At 41.9% G+C, this 25,391-nt stretch overlaps 1 protein-coding gene across 1 annotated transcript; it reads right to left on the bottom strand.

Annotated features, from left to right (window-relative positions):
- Nucleotides 1-583: 583 nt before the first annotated feature.
- Nucleotides 584-23,563, bottom strand: PNLDC1 (PARN like ribonuclease domain containing exonuclease 1). Its single transcript, XM_063125678.1, has 19 exons — nt 23,488-23,563; nt 22,239-22,296; nt 21,802-21,875; nt 19,717-19,750; nt 19,472-19,595; nt 17,088-17,173; nt 15,779-15,879; nt 14,751-14,830; nt 13,436-13,573; nt 11,593-11,662; nt 11,156-11,241; nt 9,473-9,528; nt 8,765-8,829; nt 7,426-7,479; nt 6,634-6,676; nt 5,909-6,008; nt 3,557-3,732; nt 2,901-2,999; nt 584-667 (listed from the first exon to the last, which is right to left on the bottom strand). The coding sequence occupies exons 1-19, from the start codon at nt 23,561-23,563 to the stop codon at nt 595-597; spliced, it is 1,593 nt and encodes a 530-aa protein (XP_062981748.1). The 3' UTR covers nt 584-594.
- Nucleotides 23,564-25,391: the final 1,828 nt, after the last annotated feature.

Here is a 25,391-nt window from a genome sequence, read left to right on the forward strand (position 1 = left end):
TCTTAGACATACCAGGGGGGAAAGTAGGACTACAAATTTGTTCCTTGCTCAATGTTCATTCTGGCAGTGACCTGGTTGGTCTTTAAGCTGCCCGTGACCACTAATGGTGTGTCTCCTAAGTATCCTTCTGTCATTGCTGCATCCCTGTGCAGCTCCTTGGCTTACTGAGGACTTGAGAGATATGAAGTAGATAAAACAAGGGCCATATGTACCCGCATCAGGCCTTACAATGCTTAAAAAGCAGGAGGAAGAACGGAGAAAAGGGAAGGAAGAGAGAAGGCTACTCCAGTGCTGGGAAAAAGACACAAGAGGCAAGCGCACTGCTTCTAGCTCCACAGTGGGGGTTGGATATCAATTCTTTGTCTTCCTGCAAAATCTGAATAGAGAAATGTGCTCCTTCCCACCCACCCAACCCCCACTTGACAAAAGCCCTCCCTCCCTATAGCTCTTCCCACAGTAGGGAACAAACATGGGACTGGGACTACTGCAAAAATATGTTAAGCATTTTAATCTACCATGAGCATTGCTTACAATAAGGAAGGAGTCAAGGCCAAGAGGCAGAGAAAGTAGGAGATGATCCCAAGAGATGATCCGCTACACAGCATAATTGGAAGAACCTCCGAGCAAGAAAGCCAGTAGAGACCAAGAAGCCACAACGCCACAAATTCTGGAAAGACAGAATGTGGTTCAAAAGTCCATCAGCCTCATTTGTGTGAACCGCCCAGAGAGCTTCGGCTATTAGGTGGTATAAAAATGAAATAAATAAATAAATAATCAGCATAGCGAGTCCTGCCTGCCCCAGGTTTTAGATTCACTCTCACAAGTATGATAAGTGTTATATTTCACTTCCCATCTCCGAACAGTTCAGAAAGTGTAGCATTCCCATAGCAATTCTATCTACTTCCTCAAACATAGCAGGCACCCCACTACAGTAATGAGAATAAAATAGAGAGATATAATTACCTCATGTACAGCTACACTAACTCTAAGAACTAGTCTTCACCAGATCCAGGCTTGACAGAAAACTGTCAAAAATAGCTAAGACATTTTCCATCAATCTCTCTTTCCACATTCCATTCTACACATCTATTCTTCTGGGAGACTAGAGCTTGAAATACTATTTATTCACGTACGTATTTATTTACTACATTTCCATATCACCCAATTGCCAAAGCTCCCTGGCCAGTACACAAGAACATAAATCCCAAAAAACATCATGATGTAATATAATATTGATCTAGTATTCATTTTTCAAATTTATATGCTGCTTTCCGCAAAGGTATCGAGGCAGCAAACATAAAATACAATGGCATAAAAACAATAAAAAATAACAATAAAAACATCACAATACAAATTAATCAGCAAGAAAACCACACACTCTACTGCGTGCTACAAACCATAGCTGGCCAGGTCACACTTCAGGGAAAGCCTGTCTAGGCCAGGGACAACCAACCTCTGCATTCGTGGAGGTCACCAGTGCCTGGAGCATATTTTGCCACATAAACGGATGCCACCATAGTGATGCCCGTTGCCAGGATATCTGGCCCTTTGGGGGCTTGCCGGACTTCCGCGGCGCACTTGCCTTGCCTTTGCGAGCCAAGCAGTGTGGTGCCGGGGAGTTTTAACACCTTTTTTTTTTTGTCTCAGTTGTAATTTGTGCAAATTATGGCTGCATAGTTTGTGCAAATTATGGCTGCATAGTTTGTGCAAATTATGCAAATCTGCACAATTCATGGCCAAAATTTGTGCGCATATTCTTCTACGCAAAAAATATATATATTATAGAAATTTTGCCAGCCGACACAACTTCTTGCATGCGTAGTCGAGCTAGGTAGCAGAAGACAGAACAGAGTCAGGGGGCTGAGCCGACGACTGCTCATTGAGCTCCACCCTCCCCCAAACGGATTCCTCCGACATCTCTATGCCACCATGAAAGGTCAAGCTCCATAGCAAAAGTGGCACCATCTAGCTGTAAGACCTTCCCATGTACTCAGACATAGCTAGAGCGTTATACACAAAATCCAAAGGCAATGCAATATGTTGACCACTCCTCTCTTTCTAAAATGGGAGTGGGCAACCTGTGGCCTTCCAGATCTTTTGACCTACAACTCTAACCAACCTTAGCCAGTCTAGCCAATGGGGAGTCTAATATGCCAGCCCAGAACTGCAGCAAAACATGAGCAGAAACAAGCTGCAGCATCAACACACACACACACACACACTCACTCACTCACTTCTCGCCTGCCCAAGGGTCTCTACTTCCCTTGCTCGGCTTCGTCCATTTTCTTCTGCTGCCCCTTACGCCTGGAACGCTCTTCCAGAACATCTGAGATCCACAAATTCAATCGCAGCTTTTAAAGCTCAGCTAAAAACTTTTCTTTTTCCTAAAGCTTTTAAAACTTGATGCTGTTTGGACTTTATACTATTATACTGTTAGTTTTACCCTACCCTGTGCCTGTTTGCATTCTCTTCCCCTCCTTATCGCTCTACTATGATTTTAATAGAATGTAAGCCTGTGCGGCAGGGTCTTGCTATTTACTGTTTTACTCTGTACAGCACCATGTACATAGATGGTGCTATATAAATTAATAATAATAATAATAATAGGCTCAATTCAGACAATATCTTCAAACTCTAGTTTGAGTTGTTAACCATAGTTGCCTAATTTGGATGTCATGGAAAACTGTAGATAGCTGAAACCCAGGAATGGAGGAGGGAATTGGTGCATACAAGCCCAAGGCATATTCCCAGTCCCAGTCTTTCAATCATCTGGGACACCCAATTTGGTCCCTGGGCTGAGGTTCTGCGCCCCCTGCTCCAAACCATGGCTTAGAAGGTTGATGACTGAACCAGGCCTCAGTCAGGAAATAAAGGTCTCATATCAAGCCAACGTTACTTACTGCAGGAAGCAGTTCACTCGTGGAGAATGCCTCCAGTGGCGGTACAGAGAAATCTGCAGGTTGGGGTGCGCTTTATATTCTCTCAGAATCATCCTGACACTGAAACAACAAAGAAAAGAAGGAAGTGCAACTTATTATTATTATTATTATTAATAATAATTTATATAGCACCATCAATGTACATGGTGCTGTACATAGTAAAACAGTAAATAGCGAGACCCTGCCGCATAGGCTTACATTCTTGACCGCTAATAAAGAATAGTCTCAGATAGCCAAGCATCATTTCCCCTCCCACGACTGGTACTGTTCAAACCCAGAGAACTGCCCACCCAAGGGCTCCACTCATTAGACATCTCCACTTCTCAACTGGACCAGAAAAAAGCTCAAAAATGTGCACACACTGGATATCTGGGAAACAAAACAAAACAAAAATCTTGGTATTTCTTAAACCCTTGGATTTGCGGATACTTTGAATGGCCAGCACCACATATGAAAGCAGTGATTGTATGTCATATAAGCAGCTACCCTGTAGCCTGAAGCCAACTACAAGCCACTTCTGAGTTTCAGAAGCCCCCCCCCTTTTGGTCTAGCAAACAGCAGAAGGAATTAATGGGGCAATTGCAAAAGCATGGAGAACTAGGTTTTCGATCACGTACTCTTTAAATTTATTGGAGAGCAAGAGAAATCGGCTCACTCCCAGGCGTTGCACATCGAATCGGCAGAAAGTTCTTAACTCCCGGTGGATCTGCTCCTCATTCACCCCAGGCCATCCTCGTACATCAGCTATGAGGAGAGGGGGGCGCTCTGTAGAGCGATCCATGCCAGAAAAATTCTGCAGAAAGAATAATGTTAAGCCTTCGGTAACCAAGGGCACCAGGGGAGTATTAGGCCAGAGGTGTAGAATTTCAGGGCCACCACACAAATCTAGCCTTCCTCGGAGTCCCATGATATCCCCACCCCCTTCCACTGGTCCTGTCCCCTTGCCATGGCCACAGATTGTTTGGTGGTTTCCTGATCTCTGTGCAGTTTCTTCCCCACACCCCCATTCTAAAAACCTGAAATGCCTCTCCTAAGGCAGTAAGTTACTGTCATGAGCTTTGCGCTAAAATAGCCTGGCATTTTTGGCTCTGTCCCTTTTGTCTTCAGCCATGCCACCACTGGAAAGCCCCTGCCCCCAGAGTTTTGCTGAGAGGAAATGCAGCCCTCGGGCTGAAAGAGGTTCAACGCTCCTTATAGACAGGTGTTTTTTAAAAGTATTATGAAAGAACATACAAAACTATAGACATACATACACCCTATGGTGGATGAGAATTGATTAAAATAATTTTAATAGGGTATTTTTTTTTAAAAAAAAAGTCTGCTACATTAGTATCTCTTAAAGAAGTACTCTTTAAGTGGCCCAGCTACGCCCCTATCTGGACAGGGATAACCTAGCTTCAGTTGTCCATACTCTGGTAACCTCCAAATTAGACTACTGCAATGCCCCCACCCCCAGACTACTACATGGGGCAGCCTTTGAAGACAGTTCAGAAGCTGCAGCTTATGCAAAATACAGCAGCCAGATTGATAACTGGAACAAGGAGGTTCGAACATATAACACCAATTCTGGCCCGCTTGCATTGGCTGCCTGTATGTTTCCAAGCCCAATTCAAGATGCTGGTTTTAACCTATAAAGCTCTACATGGCTTGGGACCACAATACCTGATGGAACGCCTCTCCCGACATGAACCTACTTGTACACTGTGCTCAACATCTAAGGTCCTCCTCTGAGTGCCTACTCCAAGGGAAGCTCGGAGGATGGCAACAAGGGAGGGGGCCTTTTTGGTGGTGGCCCCCCGACTGTGGAATGATCTCCCTGATGAGGCTCGCTTGGTGCCAACACAGTAATCTTTTAGGCGCCAGGTCAAGACTTTTCTCTTCTCCCAGGCATTTAACACCATTTAACAACGCTAAGTTTGTTTTTTAACAGCCCCCAGAACTGTTGTTTTTAAATGGATACTGTTGTTTTTATACTGTTGTTTTTAGTTTTTAAATTTTGTATACTTTTAATGTTTACTGTTTTAACTTTTGTAAACCACCCAGAGAGCTTCGGCTATGGGGCGGTATATAAATGTAACAAATAAATAAATAAATTTGCTCAAATTCTTTAACCACTGGCAGTATTAAGTGGGGTGCTCGTGCCCCCACCAATTCCTTTACACCTCGCCAATTCCCCACAGCAAGTGATTCTGTTGTGAAGGTTACACAAGGGAGATTTAGCACTTCCAGGGGCAACTTGAAATGAGCAAAAATTCTCATTTTTGGAAGCAGACAGTTTGGCAGAGCCCCGCTGACCTGCTTCCTTGCAGAAATGAGTATTTCCACTCATTTTGGGTTGCTCCTGTTAAATCTCCCTTGTGTAACCGGTGGGTTCCGCTTTTTGCAACAGGATTGGCAGGGCCTAAGCATCCTGTTGGATTCGGCCCTGTGTCTCTTATGGCTTGGGCATAAAGCTGAAGTCCTGGGAGGGTGGAAGAACATATAGGGAGGCATATAGTTCTATGAAGAAGAGTTAAATACATTATCAGTTCAATAAATAACCTTGCTTTGTGTCCTTGCACATGCATAACAGACCCCCAGAGAGGGGTGGGGAGTCTATACATTCACAATTACTTCCCTCAGAAGATACAAATCCTGAGGGCAAAAAGCCTATCTCCCTGGCTGCATGCCTGTTCATTATCAAAAAAGATAAAATAAAATTAAAAGATAGTGGGTGCAAGAGTTTGGTGGCATGAAGAGTGTCTAATTTTTAGTGTTCCCCTTTGCCTCATTTTCCAATTGCAAACATCCCACTCCTCAGCCCTACAAACTGCCCCACTTCCAAAGAGAGAGTGTTCAGAGAAGGTCTGCTCGCCAGCCCTTTGGCGTCAGGGCTGTCCATGGACCAGACCTTCGTGATTTACAGAGAGATATCAAGCTACTTAGCCCCACAACTGGCTAACTGGAATCTTTTTGCATTTAATACTCACAATTTTCGAAACTCCAGCTCGAATCAGATTCACCTGATTCACGTACGCAGCCAATACCTCAAAGTACTGAGAAAAAGAGGGGGCACTCCTTGTTGGATCACTAAATTAGCAGGGGAAATAGAATATTCTTTAAAAAGTGTTCTGTGGAAGAGGATACAATAAAAATGTAGGAATGCCAATATTGTAGGTTCTTCGAGATGAGGCTTTTATAGTGGAATCACTCTGCCTCATTTATGGAATTTGACTTAGGGGCCAGACAAGCTTATCTTCCACTTGTAACCCTCAGAGGTTTTTCCACCTCTTCTTTTGTCCTTTTTTTTTTCCACCCACCCACCCAGAAAACCATTAAGGAGGAAAAGACAGAATAGCTGCAAAATGCCTTTTGATTTATAGTGCTAGGAGCTGTCAAACTGGAAGCACCCTGTGTTGCTATTTAACTATTTTGTGTTGGTCAGGGGTCAACCTTAAATGCCTCCTCTTTGCTTCTGGGCAAAATGGAATTTGCATTGAAAATGTAATCAAGGCAATATGACCATCCTTCTGCCATCCATATTCCAAGAATTAAAATTGCTGGAACCTCTGCTACATATGTAAATGTGGATGAAATGTTCAATATTTTATTGACATAGCTTCTAAACTTGTAACTTGAAAAAGTCTCTCAACAGGTGTTAATCTGCTCTTCCATTAAACACACACACAGTTAAAATGTCAAAACAATAACTTACCAAGAACTTCCGCAAAGGAGCAAATGGGCAATTTTAAGAAGCACTAGAATAAGAAATAATTCCATTGTCATGTCTGTAGTCATGATTAGATAACAAAAATGCAAAAGTGATTGTGGGATATGTAGGGGGTGTCCCCCAACACTCTATAGCAGATTTCAGGCCCATGTATCGGGTTGTAGTGAGAAGAAATTTGATCTGCCAGTAGTGTCTGTTCTGCTGCTGGAAGGACCCCATTGGACACAACCCAATATCTCTCCTTCAAGCTTTCAGGACACTTCTGAATGAACAACAACTTAAGTACTGTTGGTAAAGGGGCAGAAGAGAAGTCAGTGGGTGATAAGAGTAGGAAGAAGAGAAGCCAAGGAGAAAGAGTTGAAAGGACACCAGAGGGAGAAGGGAGATAAAAATCTTAAATCACGACATGTTTTCAACCACAAACTTCAAGCAATGATAAATAAACTTTTTAAAATGAACAAGGGAAACAGGCAAACATATCTTTATCCAAACATTCTCAGACTACTAGGTCCTGTGGCAATACAGGATTTGCACTAGTAATACTAATAATAAGATGTCATACTTGAAGCACATAACGTTGTTCTGAAAGCACTCGTCACAGAGATTTGATTTTCCCAAAGTCACAAAAGAAGGTTTGCATTGTGCCTATAAATTTTCTGTTGTTTCTGAGCTGGACATAAGAGTCTGTCAACAAAGGAGATGGACTATCCCATATATTGAACACATACAATATCTATGGAAAGAAAATAGCTTGGACTCTAGAAATTACACCAATACCTGATCCACAGAGGAATGCATCATAGGCCGCCTCATGGGGAGACTTCGTCGTAGCTGAAAAAGGTACCAAGAGAAAAGGTTAAGCCTCCCTGAGACAGCCTGCACAAGCACTTTTGGATCAGATCAGTAGAAGGCCTGAAGAACCACAAGTCCCTTTTCACTTTATGTTGCCATTTCCATCCTACCCCTTAAGAATCCACAGAGCAAGTCAGCCTCTACAGGGATTTCAAGGCAATATCATCAGGTTATATTATTAGGCTCCAGAGCCTGAGATCATATCCTTCTGACAGAGTTTGCCTTGGTGCTGTAATGCTTAGACTCATGGGACACGTGTATGAAAAAGCAGGAGCCTTTCCCACCCCCGCTTGAGGTTCATCACTAATTTGGCCTTGCAGACTGTCCAACACCCATGTTGTTGCAAGTGACAGCATGCCAATTGTAAAACTTATCTGTGTTAATTTTACCTTCGTCCCTGGCTTTTAAAAAGCTGAGTTAAAACTATAATACCTTAGATCACCCCCCCCCCCAATGTGGCACTCATGGCAATGGTGCCGGTGAAGGGGTCCCCAACATGGCACCTGTGAGCCCCCACAAAACTTAAATATTTCTATTGAGGAAAAAAAACCATTTTTAATATACATAGATTTGTTTATATCCATAGCAATGAATACATGCATACAACTTTCTAACAATTATACATAGGCTTCCACAAAAGCAGACCAAATATCAAAATAAGTATCCATTTGAATGTGGCATCTATATACCACCTGTTCAAATATTGAAAGCGTTGTAATGTCCTCAACCCACTGCATTACAGGAGGTGAGTGCTTATTCTTTCAATGTTGTAGTATCAGTCTTTTAGTTGTCAAAAGGGTGCAGAGAAACCACTTACGCTGAGAATTTGTTTATTTCCATGAAGCAGGTAAATCATTTAAAAGAGCATGAATATTCAGTGAATATTAAAGATGGTTCCAGTACAAAATTTATCTACATAATAACCTCCTTCCAAAGAGAAGCAACTACCGGAGATATGTTTAAAAGAAGCATTAACTGTATTCTGCCACCAGCAATTAGGTGAATTAGACAATCTCTTATGAAAGAGAACTTGTGGTGTCCAATAGACATGAAACAAAGTTTTTTGCAGAATAAGATACAGCCTAAGAGCCATAGCCATGACAGGTAGATGACAAAGCAGTGATCCACTGATTAGGCATTTTGTGATGGTGCCTACAGGAGTTTCCCAAATATACCCACAGGTCCAAAAAGTTTGGGGACCCCTGCCTTAGATGTACCAGTTTGTGGTGACATGCCAACAGTTTGCTTCCATAACCAGACATACCATATTTGAGGCAGTCGCTTGCATGCAAGATCTCTGGACCAGACTGGTTTGAAGGATTCATGGCACTGTTGAGAGGTATCAATTGTCAGTTCTCAGTTCTTCCTTATCTATTTCTATGGTAATGATATGGTAGTATCATTAATCATCCTTGCCAACCTTTCCATTGAAATAAGAAATCAGAAAGACTAGACTGTCTTTCTGTTAGATGAAGCAAGGCATGTTTGTAGGACTAAAACAAAATTACAATCTCACTCATATTGCATTCCACCACAGAAAATACATTCAAAGCTGGCTTGAAGGTTTTGTTTTAGTTCTTTTCTCCTGTCAAGAGTACTAGTAGCCTACCCCAAGGATTTTCTGCAAAACCCAAGATGGATCAAGCTGTCATGTTGTCTTGGGCCACAATTACTAACCCTTAAAACTTCCCTGAATTCTGCCACTTGAGGAGAATTCTGCCTCACTCAGAAGGACAGGCAGGATTAATGGGCAAACAGAACACAGTTTGTTTTCCTTTCAAATGTCAAGCTAAGTAGAATGCCACATGCCCTCCTCTAAAGGTCCAGAACAAAAAACAACCCCCAGCTTCCAAATCCTGGAAGCCTCAGCTGACAACAAACTATTATTAAAAAGAAAAGTAGTTGCTTACATTATTGTCAGGCAAGCTAAAAGTGCAATAAAACCAAAAGAAAAAGTAGTCATGGTGCTGACCTGCACAACACTTCATAAACCTCCAAAAGAGTAGAAGCTTGAGGAAACTGGAATTCCTGTTTAAGGTAAAATGAAACAAAACAAGCTTTCAAGTACCATAGATCTGAAAGTGCTGAAGAGCCATAAAAGGGAAACAGAGAATGGGAAGCCACGCACAGGATGCCAACCACTCTTCTGCAAACATCTATTCCCAAGTCTTCTTGCATCATTGATTGTCCTTCACACTTTGCCCCTCCCACCATTATTCTCCTCAGGAAGAGACAGGAGTACTGCATATTTTATTCCAACATACGGACATCTTCTTTAGACCTATCTCTTCACATAGGCTATGCCTGCAGCACACAGTGGAGTGTATAGTTTTACTGCTGATTAGCATTTATTTATTATTGCAAAGTTTTGTTATGTTTTATTGTTGCTTTGGGGATGGTAATGACAATGTATGTTCACCACCTTGATAACCCTGTGAAAAGCAGTATATAAAATTTAGATTAAAAATTAAAAATAAGTATTACTTGGTTTCTTATAAACCTGAGCCTCAAGTCCTGAGGCCCTAACTGGACTAAAGTTTTACTGTGGGTCACTGCAGTAAAACTCTCGTCTTTATCAGCTGCTCTGAAAGAACTGAGAATCTACATAAGTAGGGGCCTAGGCTGAAAACTGATTAAGGGGCAACTTTCTTACTCCAGTTCATACAATTGGAATGAATATGGATCGAGTCTCCATACAGGCACTGTGAAATGCAAAGCAGTCCTCTCAAACGGGCCATGAAAGCTGTCACCTGTGAGCAGAGCCTCTCTGGCTATCACCCCCCGTCTTAGCTACTCCCGCCAACTTGAAAGGCAAGTTTTTCATTTGTTTGGCCATGCAGCATACCAGTTCCTCAGAGTCATTAAACCTACTATGTTTCTCCGGAAGCATTGGACACACAAGTCTGGGAATGCTGATCAAATGGAAGAGAATTGGTCAAGTCTCAGAATGCATTATCTACTGAATTTGGCTGGGACAACCATGGTCAGGAATCCAACTGCCTTAGCTAACAATCTGAAGCACAAGTTTTACCTGCATATGGCAAAAATGTGACTGAGACATAAACCTAACAGATGAGGGAGACAACATGAAAGCACTTGTGGCCTCCAGATCTTTCAGCTTACAACCCCCATCAACCCTAATCAGCATAGCCAATGGTGAGGGATGATGGAAGTTGGAGGTCAAAACATCTGGAGGACCACAAGTTACCCACACCTGACTTATAGGGAGGGGAAGAAACTACTTTCTGAATATATAAGAATATATGTAACTTACAACCGATGGGTCCATCTAGCCCAGTATTGGGTTGGATTCAGACTCAGTCATACTTAGAGTAGAGCTATTGAAATCAATGGGACAAGTTAGCCATGACTTGAGTCCTACTGATTTCAATAGGTCTATTTGAAGTATGACTGAGTTTGGATCCAAACCATTGTCTACTCTCAATTGGCAGTGGCTCTCTACAGTCTCACACAAAGGTCTTTCCCACCCTCTGGCTGAGATCCTGTGGCTACAGATGCTGAATATTGAACCTGGGACCTTGTGCATACTAAGTATGGGCTGTGCTAATGAGCTACGGGCCTCATTTTGACATGGTGAGAGAGAGGCAAGATGGGAGCTTGAGCATCATTAGCCAAAGCAGGGAATGAGAGTTACCTTCCAGGTAGCTTTTGCTACATTCTTTGTGTCTATGAGAACAGGAAACAGGGTGTGTACATTCTTTTTAAACTCCTCATAGTTTTCTAAAAATATAAGTGAAAGGAGGGGAGAGTAACGAGAAAGAAGACAACAATGCTTGCGTGTTAATTTACAATGTATTAAGTTATTGTCACTAACTTGGCTGGAAACTGGAAATTTAGTTAAATTTTTTATTACATTTCTATATTGCTCAATGGCTGAAGCTCTCTGGGCAGTTCACAACAGTTAAAACAATATAACGTGATAAAACATAACATAAAAACATATAGACATTTGAAACTACAGAATAAAAGTACATTTTTAAAAATGCAAAGGTAAAAATCAGGAGCAACTGTCTGTCACTGGGAGAGGGATCCAAACAGACCATGTGTGATTAGTGCTGGAAATGGCATTACCAGGAAGGGGTCTGTAAAACTTCTCATGCAGATGCAGAAGATCCATCAGCATGTTGTGTCCCACCAAAGGCTATACAGAGAGAAAGAGAGAGAGAGAGAGAGAGAGAGAGAAGGAGCAAAATTGTCAAACACATCTGTGTAGAACAGTAGTTAGCAAACTGTGCACTATAATGGGTCCTGTTAAGAAAACAAATGCAATTTGCCAGATAATTAGGACAAAATTAAGACCTGGCAGTTCTGTCTTCAGGCTAAAAGGGGTGGGGGAAGGAAGAACAGGGCCACATGTGCTAGCAGCCAGCTTTGAGAATAAAGGGCTGTTTCCCTGAAGGCAAAAGACCAAACAAAACCACTGCACAAACCTGAGCAGCAGTTCAAATGTGCAGGGACATTAATAGTGCAGCCCTCTCAGTATTGGAGCTTCTCTACATTAACCAAAAATCCTGTACTCTTATCAGGATTTCTTCTCCAGGAGTCTTTCTGGGTTTATGACGGACTCCTTTAGATGATGAGCACATAATTTGCAACTGAAAACTTCTTTTTTCGGCAACGCTCTATATGTTCAATGAAACATCACCATCTAGTGGCTGGCGATACGTTGCATTAATTTTTATTTCAGCTTAGCTCTGATTTTTTTGAAAGCAGGATAAACAGGGAAAAGGGAAGAAGATGTCCTGGAGGTCATGTAAAGCACCTGTAAATGTCTGTGAGTGACCAATCATGAGTATGCAATAAATTGCTCATGTAGAGAAACATTTATACTACTGAGGATGCGTGTGGAAGATGGCTTGATTGCAAGTACACCCTGTATATAAAAAAATTCTGACTAGATACAAAAAGTCTTGTAAAATGAGAGACAGCTTGTAGTTTAATGTTCTCTATGCAGGAAGTTTTGGTCATGTAGCATAGTATCCAAAAGGACCCTACCACTGGCACGAGCACTACCATTTCCCAGTGTACATGTGGGTGGCCTCAGCAGCACATACTCAGTCCCTACCACTGGTGGCAGCCATGTAGCGCTTCCGGGGTCAAGCCCCAAATGACCAGAAACACATGTTTCTGGAAGGGGCAGTTGCACTTTCCAAAAACATGCATTTCTAGTAGTTTGGGGGCTGTCCCCAGAAGTGTTACATCGCCGCTACTGGGTAGAGGCCAATTGGATCCTACCCCTTGTATACACATCCGATCCAGTAGACTTACATATGCATTCTGAGGCAGTCCAGGAAAATGTAACACATTGGAAAACATGTCCGAATCGCTTCTGTCATAGTTGGATAGTGGCACCAGTTAGCTAGACATGCATTTAGAAGGATTACAACGTTATAAGTAAAGCTGTTAAAGGAAAGTATATGAGGATCCTGTTCTGCTGGTGTATTGATTTCAATTAATGTTTCCCTCATCAGCCTAACAGGAAATTAGTAAATAGGATTTACTAACATATGTGACCAAGTTTCTTGTCTATTTGATAACATGAAATAATTAATGCCTGGAAAGTTACATGAAGTAGTATTAAATCTACAGGTTGCTTCCAAATCAATCTTCGTCAGATAACAGAAATGCCACATTAGAACTGATGTGGAAGATATGGGAATGTTATTGTTATGAGCTTATTACAAAATCTCAAGCTGTTTTGATTTCAACGGTTGAAACAATGGTATCCAGTGATTTCATATTTAAGGATTCAACTATCACTTAACCCAAGGCAATTTTAATTGGCTTACTCTGTATTAGCATAACCTTACAAAACTCGATGTTTGTAAGCTTGGGGAAAAAACTAGTTTGCAATTTTTGAGTTTTGTAAGCTCACATACTGAATAAATCTTGTAAAACAGGAACTGTGGTTTACCTTCTTTGCTTTAACAAGTGTCTGGAAAAGGTTGGTAAAGCCCCTTGCAGAGAGAAGAATTTTCTCTCTTTGACAGGAGTCACAGGAAGTGTTTTCCAGCTGCCAACGATGGTGTGGATTCATCTTTTTCACCATCACCTGAAAAAAAATCACAGCAGAAACTATGTGTTTGAGCTCTGCGCACCTTCTATAAACCTGGCCATGTGCACATGTGAAGTAGCAAGATTTAATCATAGTCTTAACAACAGTCACACCACACCAACCTCTTATTACCAGCTTTAAATGGATGCCGTTGAGCTAAATTGCTTCCATACACCCCCAAAGGTTTAGCAGGATTCTCAAAGATCCAAATATTTATTATTTATTTATTTTTATTGCATTTATAACCCACTTTTTTCCCTCCAAGGAACCCACGGCAGCGTACATAATCCTCCTCCTCTCCATTTTATCCTTACAACAACAACCCTGTGTGGTGGGTTGGGCTGAGAGTCTGTGACTGGCCGAAAGTCACCCAGTGGGTTTTCATGGCTGAGTGAGGACTAGAACCCGGATCTCCAGACTCCCAGTCCAACACTTCAGCCATTACACACTGCACAATGTCAGGGACAAGATGGACTACTGCAAGGACTTGGACAATATCGAGACACTGGTCCCTGTCGTACCCCTCCCCTTGGAATCCCTTCCCTGAGGCTAGGGGTACGTTTGTTCTATGTAAAGGAGGGGTCCCTCCTTACACTTCAATCCTTCTCTTTATACAACTGTCACACCCAGTTCAAGGAACACTGTTTCCCCCACTAAGCTTGAGCACTCCCTTAATACCGCTGCCACCATGTAATCTTATATATAATCTGTCACCATATAATCTTTAGTACATTTGGTGTCACTGAAAGACTACCTATAATGAAAGATGCCACACTGTATGTTGTGAACTAAAGAACTTATAATGCATTATGTACACATAAGATGGTAAAGATGTATTTGTGTGTTCAATAAAAGTTCTAAAATTAACATTTCATTTATTCCTAGCTAAACTCCTCCCTCTATAGCTATCCCAAAACAACAGCTCTAAACCCCAACTGCCTTAGCTAACTGACTCACCTCTCTATAAACCCCACTCATTCCACACTCTCCACCAATCATACACCAAACATTCCATTCACTCTCACCACCCACCTTAACTAACATATCATATTAACTCTACACAAAGGACGTATACAACATTACCAGAAATATACATAGAACCTGTACCATTAACTCACATTACATAACAGGACATCACAATCCCACACTCCAGATGCAAGAATATTAAACGCACCTCTTGACCTCCCAAAGGGATCGTCCAAATATCTTGGATAGCTTGCCTTAGAATCAGCTGTATTTCAAATATCTGGAAACCTAGAAGAAGAAAAAGCATAAACAACATGGTGAAAAGCCATTTATGATACAGGTGACTAAACTGAAAAAGTTGTACTGCATTTGAAGCATGCATTTAAGGGAGGAATTCATTGCATTGTCCCAAGTGAAAAATCAAGGCGGCTATATCTAAGTAATTAGAAAATAGCAAGAAACACACACAAGAAATGGCATGACTGGGATTCATGCGGCTTCTCTTTTCATCCTATTCAACACTGTGGGCCTTCCTGAGACTGTATTATTTCAAAATGAAGGTGGGGGCCTATGCAAGACTGAACCCTCCTAATATATATCCCTAGCAGTTGAAAGACAACATAAAAACTAGCAAGCAGAGTTCTAATACAGATTTCTCTTTGAAGTACTGGTTTCCTATTGCAGGCAAGTAGTGTTTGGAGAGGGGTTCCCCCCCCCCCCCTTGCAGGCAATTCCTCCACTTTGAGGCGATAGAATCCTAGAGGAGCTATATCACATGCTTGGACATGTTCAGTATTAATATATGAGGAGACTTATCTTTTTAGAATTTCTGTGATATATTTAACAGAATTTGGGTGAGAAGGAAAAAGCTTCTTATCCTTGCAAAGGACACGATCAAGTCAAGTCTGTCTGTATAGCCCTTTTCTGTATGCACTATACTCCAAGTGATTGATAACTGATTCTATCCCTTTCAGTAGAGCAGTTCAGAATTTATTCTCATCAGCGAAATACAAAGTCCTGCAGAAGTATTTTCTTCAGAAGAATGAGGACTTTAAATACAAAGGTAAGAAAACGAAGCTTCCATATCTCAGGGGTGGGAACAAAAATGAACAGAATTGAAGCAGAGAGAAAAAAGAACATTACTTCAGAGAAAAGGGGAGCCAGCCATAAACAGAGTCAATAGACTGTGGAACGTGAAGTCAAAAGGTGAAGAAAGCCCAAGGTCATACTTCCTACCATAAATATCTCGCAAAACCATAGAATCTTCCTCTTCTGCTGAGGATACCCAGCATGTTACTTCATCAATCACTCTTTTCAGCTTGTCCTTTCTGAAACCACTAGAAAAAGAGAGAGAGAGAGAGAGAGAGAGAGAGAGAGAGAGAGAGAGAGAGAGAGAAGAGAACTATGTGAAACTGTGCTCCAATTTGACCTCAGCTCTCCCAGAACTCTCTGCTCACCTGCAAAAGGTATGCCCCTCCTATTGGTGATCACAGCAACTTGCCCAGCACTTTCAAGCTTATGGAGGCTGTTGTGGGCTGTAAGCCCCTGCTGCAAACACACTCACTGCACACACCCCACCACTACCAGAACAATGACTAATATTGTCTTCATGGTGCTTCCCTATGACACTCTTACTTCATTGGCCTCATCAGTAGAATGATCACTACCCTTGGTCGAAGGGAATACAAACGATGGCACATGTATACATCAGAGCTCTTCATTTCCTTCTCCAGTCTCAGCTTTTGTAGCAAGCTCAGAGGGCACGACAGGGAGGAAATCACAGTTGGCCAACTTGTGGCCTTCCAGATGTTTTGGCGTACAACTCCCATCAGACCTAGCCAGCATAGCCAATGGGCATGGAATGATGGGAGTTGTAGGCCAAGAGATCTGGAGGGCCACAAGTTGCCCAACCCTGATATAAGCACACAGGAAATGGGAGACTTGGGAGCAGTCAGATGGCCAAGGAAGAGTGAAGCACAGAACACGCATGGGAGGGTGGCAGAAGGCCAAGGCTGTGAGTTGGAGAATAAAGGTTATGCACTGGTCAAGAAAGGGAGGAAACTTATACCAGTGACAAATGAGTAGGACCAGGGTCAAGGAAGTAGGAGCTACGATCAGGAGGAGAACAGGAGACAATGATAAATGACAGGGGATGATCTTGAGGATAGGAGACATGAAATAAAGGTAGTGGAGCACACTGAGCCATAGAAAAGCAAGGACACCAAGGCCCATGCAAGTTGAGGGGGACTGGGAGTGCAAGATAGAGAGTGGGAGACAAACCCATCCCTAGGTGGGCTATGTATGTCATAAGAAAGTAAGAAGACCCATGGTAGATCAACTAAGGGTCTATCTAGACGAGCATTCTGTTCATGCAGTGGCCAACCACTTGCCTGTGGTAAGCCCATGAGCAGGACGTGAGTGTAATAGCAGCCCTCTGTTCATGTACCCCAGCAACTGCCTCTGATAAGGCACATGTCCTAAGAGTCATTCTATTATGTCACCGATTCAACCCATCATCAAAATGATAGCATACAAATACTTTTACCTACAGATCACCCAACTACCAGGTAAAAGATGCTGGAGTTTCCTCTCTTGTGTTTCATTCATATATGGGATCCCATCTTTAAGAAACTGAAGAGGAAGAAAGGTGAATGTTACAGAACATGAAGTTTGTATGTTAAAAGGTACAGGACTGAGAATCACTAGATGGACCATGATCCAACATAGCTCTGATCTAACATGGCTCTTTTCTGTTCATAGGCCACAAACTAGCAGTTATCCTGGAATTGGCTACACTTAAACCAGATAATATTAGTCAAAATTTCAAGTGCTTTAAATCTTAACACAAGGGTTCTAATTGCTTCTGTTTAGCTGATCAAGAAAGTCACAAAAGGAAAAAAGAAACTCACAGAAGCAGAATTCTCACTTGAAAACTGTTAACGCAAACATTGTCCAGGGACCTTCTTTTTAGAACTCTCTCTTGAAAAGAAATCTATACAAACTATTTTAAAGGGGCAATTTGTCTTGCTATCCATGCTTTAGAATCTTCCATGCCACTGTCCTTGAGAACCAATCTAAATGACAATCTTCCTCATGTAGATCCCACTTCTAGCAAAATGCTCCTGTGCATATTTGCTCAGAAACAAGTCCCACTGACTGGATTTGGATGACATGCTGCAACTCATAGTGGTTTATTTAACACATGATGAACCGCAGAATCACAGGCATCATATTGCATATCCAACCCCCACTTGTGCAGACCCGGCAAGCATGGATTATGTGAGGGTTAAACCCAAAACAGACCATGGGTTATCTTGTGTAATCCACACTCACCAGGTTTGCATGACATGACAACATCCAAGTGGGGGTTGTTTATTCAAAATAGAGGCCATGCATGCCTTGTACGTGCTGCAGTCACACCATGGGTTAAATAACCCATGGTTGGCTGTCATGTCATATAAACAAATTGTTCTCAACAGAGCTTACTCCTACATAGGCGCATGTAGGATTGTAGCTGAAGTCTTTTGTCAGCATGACAACTGAATACGTTGAACAAATGAAGACCTTGAAAATTAATTGCCAAATTGCATTAGTATTAGAAATTCATACAATTCTAGCTGAATGCTGAATACATTTATGAATAATGCACCCTATGTGTTACACAATATGAAAAACGACTCTGTAATATTGAATTCTTTTGAAATGTTCATATGACATATTACAGAGTCATTTTTCACATTGTGTAACCCATAGGGCGCATTATTTATAAATGTATACAGCATTCAGCTAGAATTGTATGAATTTCTAACATTAATACAGTTTAGCAACTAATTTACAAGGTCCTCATTGGTCCATTGTATTCACCTGGTGAGGGCTCCTCCTGTGTACCTGTTCTTCCTTTGAGGCTTTATCATGGCTGAATGAAAACAGACCTTTGCTTTAAATGAGGTTGATAAAAGCATGACAACTGAAGCAATTTGTGGAAATGAAGAGGACTAAACAATTGTTTTTCATTTGAAAAGGAACAATTAGGGGAAAAAATAGATTAACATATTCTCCAAGAAATAGAGGTCGGGTTCTAGAGCAGGGGGGGCTGTGCGTAGAGAAAATTGACAGGGAAGGAACTACCATGAACATTTACATCCCATATGCTTAAAGGAAGACATTAGAAGGACTATACACAAAAAATACTGTGCACTTTATCATACTAGCTCATCGCTGTTGACTACTCCCAAAATCTGATCCTCCTTCCCTCTCCATCAGGGCAAAGCACTTGATGAGCGCTTACCTAGGGAAGTTCTAGCCAAATCCATTCTCTTTCCATCTCTCAGCAAAAAGCTTTTCTGTCAAAATTTGGCCCCATTCAGAAGAGACCTTAAACCATGGCTTTAACCACGGTGGTTAAGCCAGAAAGCCGGGCTGTGTTCAGAAGACACCTTAAACCATGGCTTTAACCACAGTGAATAAGGCTTTTTGCTTTATTCATCATTGTTAAAGCTGTGGTTTAAGGTGTCTTCTGAACACAGCTTGGCTTTCTGGACTAACCACCATGGTTAAAGCCATGGTTTAAGGTGTATTCTGAATGGGGCCATTGTGTCCTTGTTTATCCCCTACCACCATAAGAATCAGGAAGCATGTCCTGGCCATGTTTCTTCTCATTTTCTCTCTTGCACCAAGACCGCAGCGCACTCTCAAGAACAAGAGCATTCCCGCTTTGCACCCATCCCTTTCCCTTGCCATCACCAAGTAACTGGATACAGGATTCTAAAGCACCTATTTCAGCCCAAGAACTTACCTCCCCATACCATTTAAGAAACATCTTTGAGCATATTGAGTTTCAACAGAACTTAGAAACAGAGAAAATACTTTGTCTACATTCTCCCCAATTTAAGTTGACATTGCCTAGACTATTTGTAACAGAAAACGTACCTTGTTAAAGTCAAAACCATAGTGAGACAGGAACTGAATGCTAGATGCTTGGAAAGAGAATTCAGAATCCATTTGGCCAAATGTCGTGGGGAAGAGGAAAAAGTTATATGAATGTGCCATATACCTGTAAAGATTAATCAGAATGACTAAGCCTACCTATTTATGGAACATGACTTTCATAGGAGAGTGCTTCAAAAGTATCATCAGGTAGATAATAAGCACGTACTAGTAAACACTTTACTTACTTGTTTGACTTTTCATTGCAAAATATTGACAAACCTGAAGGAGAAAATCACACTAAATTGTCACACACATAGTGATGCTTCTTTTCTCCCTGCATACAGCTATGCTTGAACTATTCCATGCCTGCTAAGGGTTATCACACATCTGACCATTTACTGAAAATGGCAACAGCAAATATTCAGGTGGAAGCAAAAGCCAACCTAGCTTGGGCACCAAATACTGGCAGTCAAAGAACAACTTGATGTTCATAGGGAGGCTATTCAGGAGAGAAGGATTTACATCTATACCGCTCACACACATATATTTAGAACAGAAACACATTATGTTCCTCCCACCCCATTCCTTCTCAGAGGACTAATTATATACACGTGACATCTAAGAGCTTATCACGAATCTATTTACCTACAGTAGCCACAAACTCGGTGGTGAGCAAAGATGCCCAGAGAAAGGGCAGTCTTTACCCCCATAACATTGCACAAACAGTGCAGGAACCTAGGTAATTATCTAAAAGGGGTGTCCATATTTCCTCACATTTTCTCTCTCTGTGCAGCTCATGCTGAATGAGGAGTTAAAAGATAATAGAACTCTTGCCTACAATAGAAGAAGGCCCAAAAGTTGAATGGTTTTACTTCCTTATTTTCAAAGGCCTATTAATTTGGTTCAGGAAGGAAAAGCACTGGATCAACTAACTGGTGTAGAAGGATGCAAAAAGTTCAACTCAAAAGTTTGTGTACATTCACACCAACAAAAGTTGGTTTGATAAAAGCCAACAACCTATATTTTGTTGCTCGCTAACCAGTGTTTGTAACTATTTATACCAAGCCGGTTTAGCAATCAAAGTAGGTAAAAGGTACCACTGTTTGAAAAGGGGGAGGTTTGCCTTGCATAATAGTCATGTTCCTCTTTCACGATCTAAATAAATGCTATCCAGAGTTTAGGGCCTAGACATAAGCTGCATCAATATATCCCCCTCAATACTCAATATATCTTATTATCAAAGGAAACTAGAAAAATAATAATATATAATGAAGACCTAAAAAAGGACCCATGTTTACATGTCCTAAGAGGGACACCACAAATATATAACAATTGCTAAATGCCATAATTATACAATATCAACCTATTTCTATGAAATGTATAAAGCATGCTATCCTAAAAACGTGATTAAAATACTCTTAAGTATTAATGGGTAATTTGTAAAGCCTCAATATTCAATATCATAGGGCAGTATCCTATGCTGCCCATGCAGCAGAGGGACCCACCACTAGCACAACATGGAGGAGCAACTGGACTAGTGGAAACACTCATTTCTGGAACGGGGCAGTTCAACAGAGTTTGCAAAAGAAAGCTCCACTGATCTGTCCCTACCTGGAAATTAATATTTCCATTTTCCAGGATTGCTTTAGGAAGTGCACACTCCCCATTGCACTAACAGTTGGTCTCACAGGCACAATGGAACAAGTGGATGTACAGTGGCAGTATTGGATACCACCTACAGATTTAAAAACCTCATAACTTCATAATTAACCTCCTAATTCCCTCTTCATCACAACAGTTAAAGCTGCAGGTGCCCTGCCCTCTTTTAAATCTGGTCACTCTAGTATAGCTCCTGCAGCTTTAAATGTTGTGATGAAGAGGAAGTTTCACCAGGTTCTCCATATAAACAAACGTATATATGCTGAAATTCCCTTTTCAGGGAATTTCAGCTGAAATTCCCTTTTCTATGCAACTGTTAAAGATACAGGAGCCCTGTCCTCCTTTTCATATGGTCACCATGCTTTAAAGAGGTTTTTTTTTCCAGATAGCATTTTAATCTGGACATCAGGTTATACCTTCAGGCTGCCATCTCAAAACCAGGACAGGGGCCTTTTATTCTCCCTCAGAAGCAGAAGACAAGGAGGCTGCAACTGCTCCCACCCAGATCCCTGTTTTCCATCCACCTCCCAAACCTGCTGGGCTGAGCAGGACATCAGCAGGGCACAGGGTTGTGTTTTAGTCAAGTCCAATTTAAGCCCCATTCATTTCAACGGACCTCCGCTATGTAGAACTAACACTAGGTACAGCACTTGGAAACTAGAAGAGCTTACCAAGCTGACTCACTGTAAACTGCTGAACACTTCGTCTGGCTTTCCGGTACCACTCAGCAGGAGAATCAAAGAGACTAAGGGAGGAAAAATCAAAGTGTTCCCATGTGGTTGTGCACATTTTTTATTTTATTTATTTATTTATTCAAACATTTGTATCCCACCCTATATCACTGGGATCTCAGGGCAGTGAAGAGATTAAATCAGAACCATGTAAAACAATAAATAGGCACAGCTAAAAATGCATTAAATTGTTAACAAATTAAAACCAGTAGAAATTTGTTAAAGGCAACAGAAAAAAGTTAAATCAATTAAAACTGTGTGAAGCCATGGAGAATTTAGCTCTCAAAGGCCTCGATAAAAAGCCATGTTTTAACCTGGCACTGAAATTACTCCTACGGGCACATCATTGGAAAGCATAATCGGTTACACAAACTTACCCAGGTTGTCTATCAGGCGGAAAGACCGAGTGCAAACCTGTGAATTCCATGTCAAAGCCTGCAAAACAGAGAGCAGACAGAACTTGCACATGGTCATCAAACTAGGCCATTTGCCTTCCACCACTATTACAAAACAAACAAACTAAGGATGTAATCCTATGCATGCTTAGACAGAAAAAATGTCCTATAGTTCCCAGCATTTCCCAGCTCTCTAAACACTTAGAGATCTTTCGAGTGTCAATAAACACGCTAACAAAAGCCTTGGGAAGTCCAGTTAAACAATGGGACTGTTCAGACGACACACTGAGACATGGTTAGGCTGCTAACCTTTTGCAGCGAATGTTTAGTGAGATTGTTTAAACTATAGTTATGAAGCTACCACAGTTAGGAATGGTTCACACAACACACTAGGTCATAATGTTTAGCTCAAAATGCTTAACCACAATGGCTTAGTGTATTGTCTGAACAGGCTCACTGTCAACCAGATCACCCCTATCTAAAGGTAAGGTCAGCTCTGTCTTTTAGAGACCCATTGTTCCCCTTTAAAGAACTACAATTTTTCAGATAACCCAAGGCAGAGGTAGCCAGGAGATCTCCAGATGATTTGCAGTAGATCAGCAAGGGTTATTTGGCAACAACAAAGCAGTGCCTTGTCCTCCATAAAATCAGGTTGTTAGAACCCATAACCAGTAATAGTTCAGGTGTAGATTTGTACATATGTGGAGGTCATCCCAGTGTATGGATTGTGGGGTGCAGTGGGTTATTGGCTCTGACCCTTCAGCCAACCTATGGCATCTGGCTCCACATACCCCACCTAGCATTTTGTACCTGCATCCCACTGATTGGCCACAGAGCTCTTGTGAAAAAACTGTTTAGCCCACAATCCTGATGTCTGCCCATCCCTGGCCTAAGGCTAAGGACGTTTACATCAGTTTAAGGCTCAAGGAAAGCTTTCCCCAACCTGGTGCCCTTCAGATATTTTAGACTACAACTCCCAGCATTCCTGACCATTGGCCATGTTGGCTGGGGCTGATGGAATTGAAGTCCAAAACATCGGTAAACCAACAGATTGGGGAAGGCTGCTTAAGCCTCAACATACTTCCTAAAGGGTAAGGTCACATTGGGTACAATGGGGTTTACTTCGGGGAAAAGATGCACAGGATTGGACTGAACTTCTGCGAGGCAGACATGCGCAGAGCTCGCCCTACACTAGAGGACCATAAGCATCCCCGCGCCTCCTCCTGCTCACCAACAAAGTCGCAGCCAAGGAGGAGCTCCTGCAGACGGGGCAACTGTTCCTCGAATTGCGCTGCACCCACATCCATTCCGCCATCCACTCTCTACTCAGCCGCGTGTGTAGATGCTTAGGGAGGGGCGGAAACGCTCGGCCACGCCCATTGCCTTCCATAGTGGCCAAACGGAGAAGTAAGCTCCGCCTCGTCTCGCCTTTCCAGCTCAACTCCCATTGTCCTTTGCCGGGCATTCCCCGCCACTTTTCTTCCCTAGGCAGCGCTTCCAGTTCTATAGGAGCTGCACCGCCCATCTGGAAAGGAAAACTACACCTGTTGCATTTCTGACTGTCACGCAATTGTTAAATCCCCTGGAGCACTTTGCCCAGGAACCCCTCAAGCCTGAAGGATACTTGAAGCACTGCCTTCACCTCAGTCCTGCTTGTCCACCCCATTCAACACCAGAAGCCCTGCTCTGTTCCTTACCACGTTCAGAGGCAGTTTTGGCCTTTTCTAATGTACCATGCAGGCTCTGAAGCTCCCTTCCTGGAGAGGTTGGGTTGTCTCCCTCCCTTGCTTTAGGTGATCCTGTGAAACCTTCCCCCACCCTCTCCCAAAATGTATTTCACCTAGTTTTTAAGTTTGAGTTGAAGTTTGTCTCCCTGGTGGTTTATGCTCCGGTTGTTTGAACCTACTTTTGGCTTTGTTGCCTTTGGGATTGTGAGCTGTGCTGGGAATTCTTTAGGTCAGAAAGACAGCATATACATTTTAAATAAGGTTTCTTAAGTATCCTAATCATAATTTGGAAACAAATTCTACTTATTTAAATGGCACCCTCATGGAAATAGGATTAGGATCAGCATCTTGCAGCCCAATCCTGGGAGAAAGTGGACATTGCCACCATTATCCATACACTAGCTACATCCAGACTAGACTACTGTAACACATTCTACATGGGATTGCCTTTAAAGACTGTTCAGACATGTCAGCTGGTGCAATGTGGCTGGATGATTGCTTGTGGGGGTTAAATAATCACAGCATAACCCACTGAATGCGATAGGAACTCATTCCCCCTTGAAAAAATAAGATGGCAAATCTGTTAACCATAGCACTCAAAATACATGTTATTTAAGTACTGCACTTCATTAGTGTAATGTTAGAGGGCTAGCATGGCATATCGGCTAATCTACACAGTTGTTCAGTATCTAGGGGAAAACATGCACTTGGGTGCTTTTAATTTTCTTTTATCAGCATTTAATTAAGAGACATTTTTGGCTATGGAACTGGTTTAGTCCAGTGGACAAGATTAGATATTAACCGGACCATTCTGATTTAACTGATTTGCTGGCCTTAACTCCAGCAAATAGGCCATTGAGATCTCTCTTCCCAGATAACAGAATTAAGGTGTACTATTGCATATGGCATGTTTCTCTATGAATGAGACATGTTAATATGCTTTGGTGGGGGGGGGGAGTTGCTTTGCCTAAATGCTCTCAATTGGTTTTCACCAGTGATCACCCACAGAGTTGAACAAAAGTGGAGAGAAACTGAAACCAATATCAAGAAATAGGATATGCCTGAACTATTACTTCTCAAACTTTTGCCTGATATTTTAAATGGCCATCACTGAGGTAAATTGCATTCATGTGATTCTATTGTCAAAGTATCAAACTCATCACAATAGACAGAATTGGCTCATCCTATGTCCAAAGGCAGGCCAAGAAGAGGAGCCTATTGATCTTGCAGAATAGTTTGGGATCACAATTTGTAAGAGTAAAGGTAATCTTCATTGCTGTCACAGGACAATCTCTTAAAAGTGATCAATACCACAGTCGGTCAGCATTGGTGCGAGGTGGGTGAAGAAAACCGGCACATTAGCCATTTTCTTAAATATACAAGGGGACATGATAGAAAAGTGGCAAGA

The sequence above is a fragment of the Elgaria multicarinata genome, chromosome 4 (assembly GCF_023053635.1).
Source record: "Elgaria multicarinata webbii isolate HBS135686 ecotype San Diego chromosome 4, rElgMul1.1.pri, whole genome shotgun sequence".
NCBI lineage: Eukaryota > Metazoa > Chordata > Lepidosauria > Squamata > Anguidae > Elgaria > Elgaria multicarinata.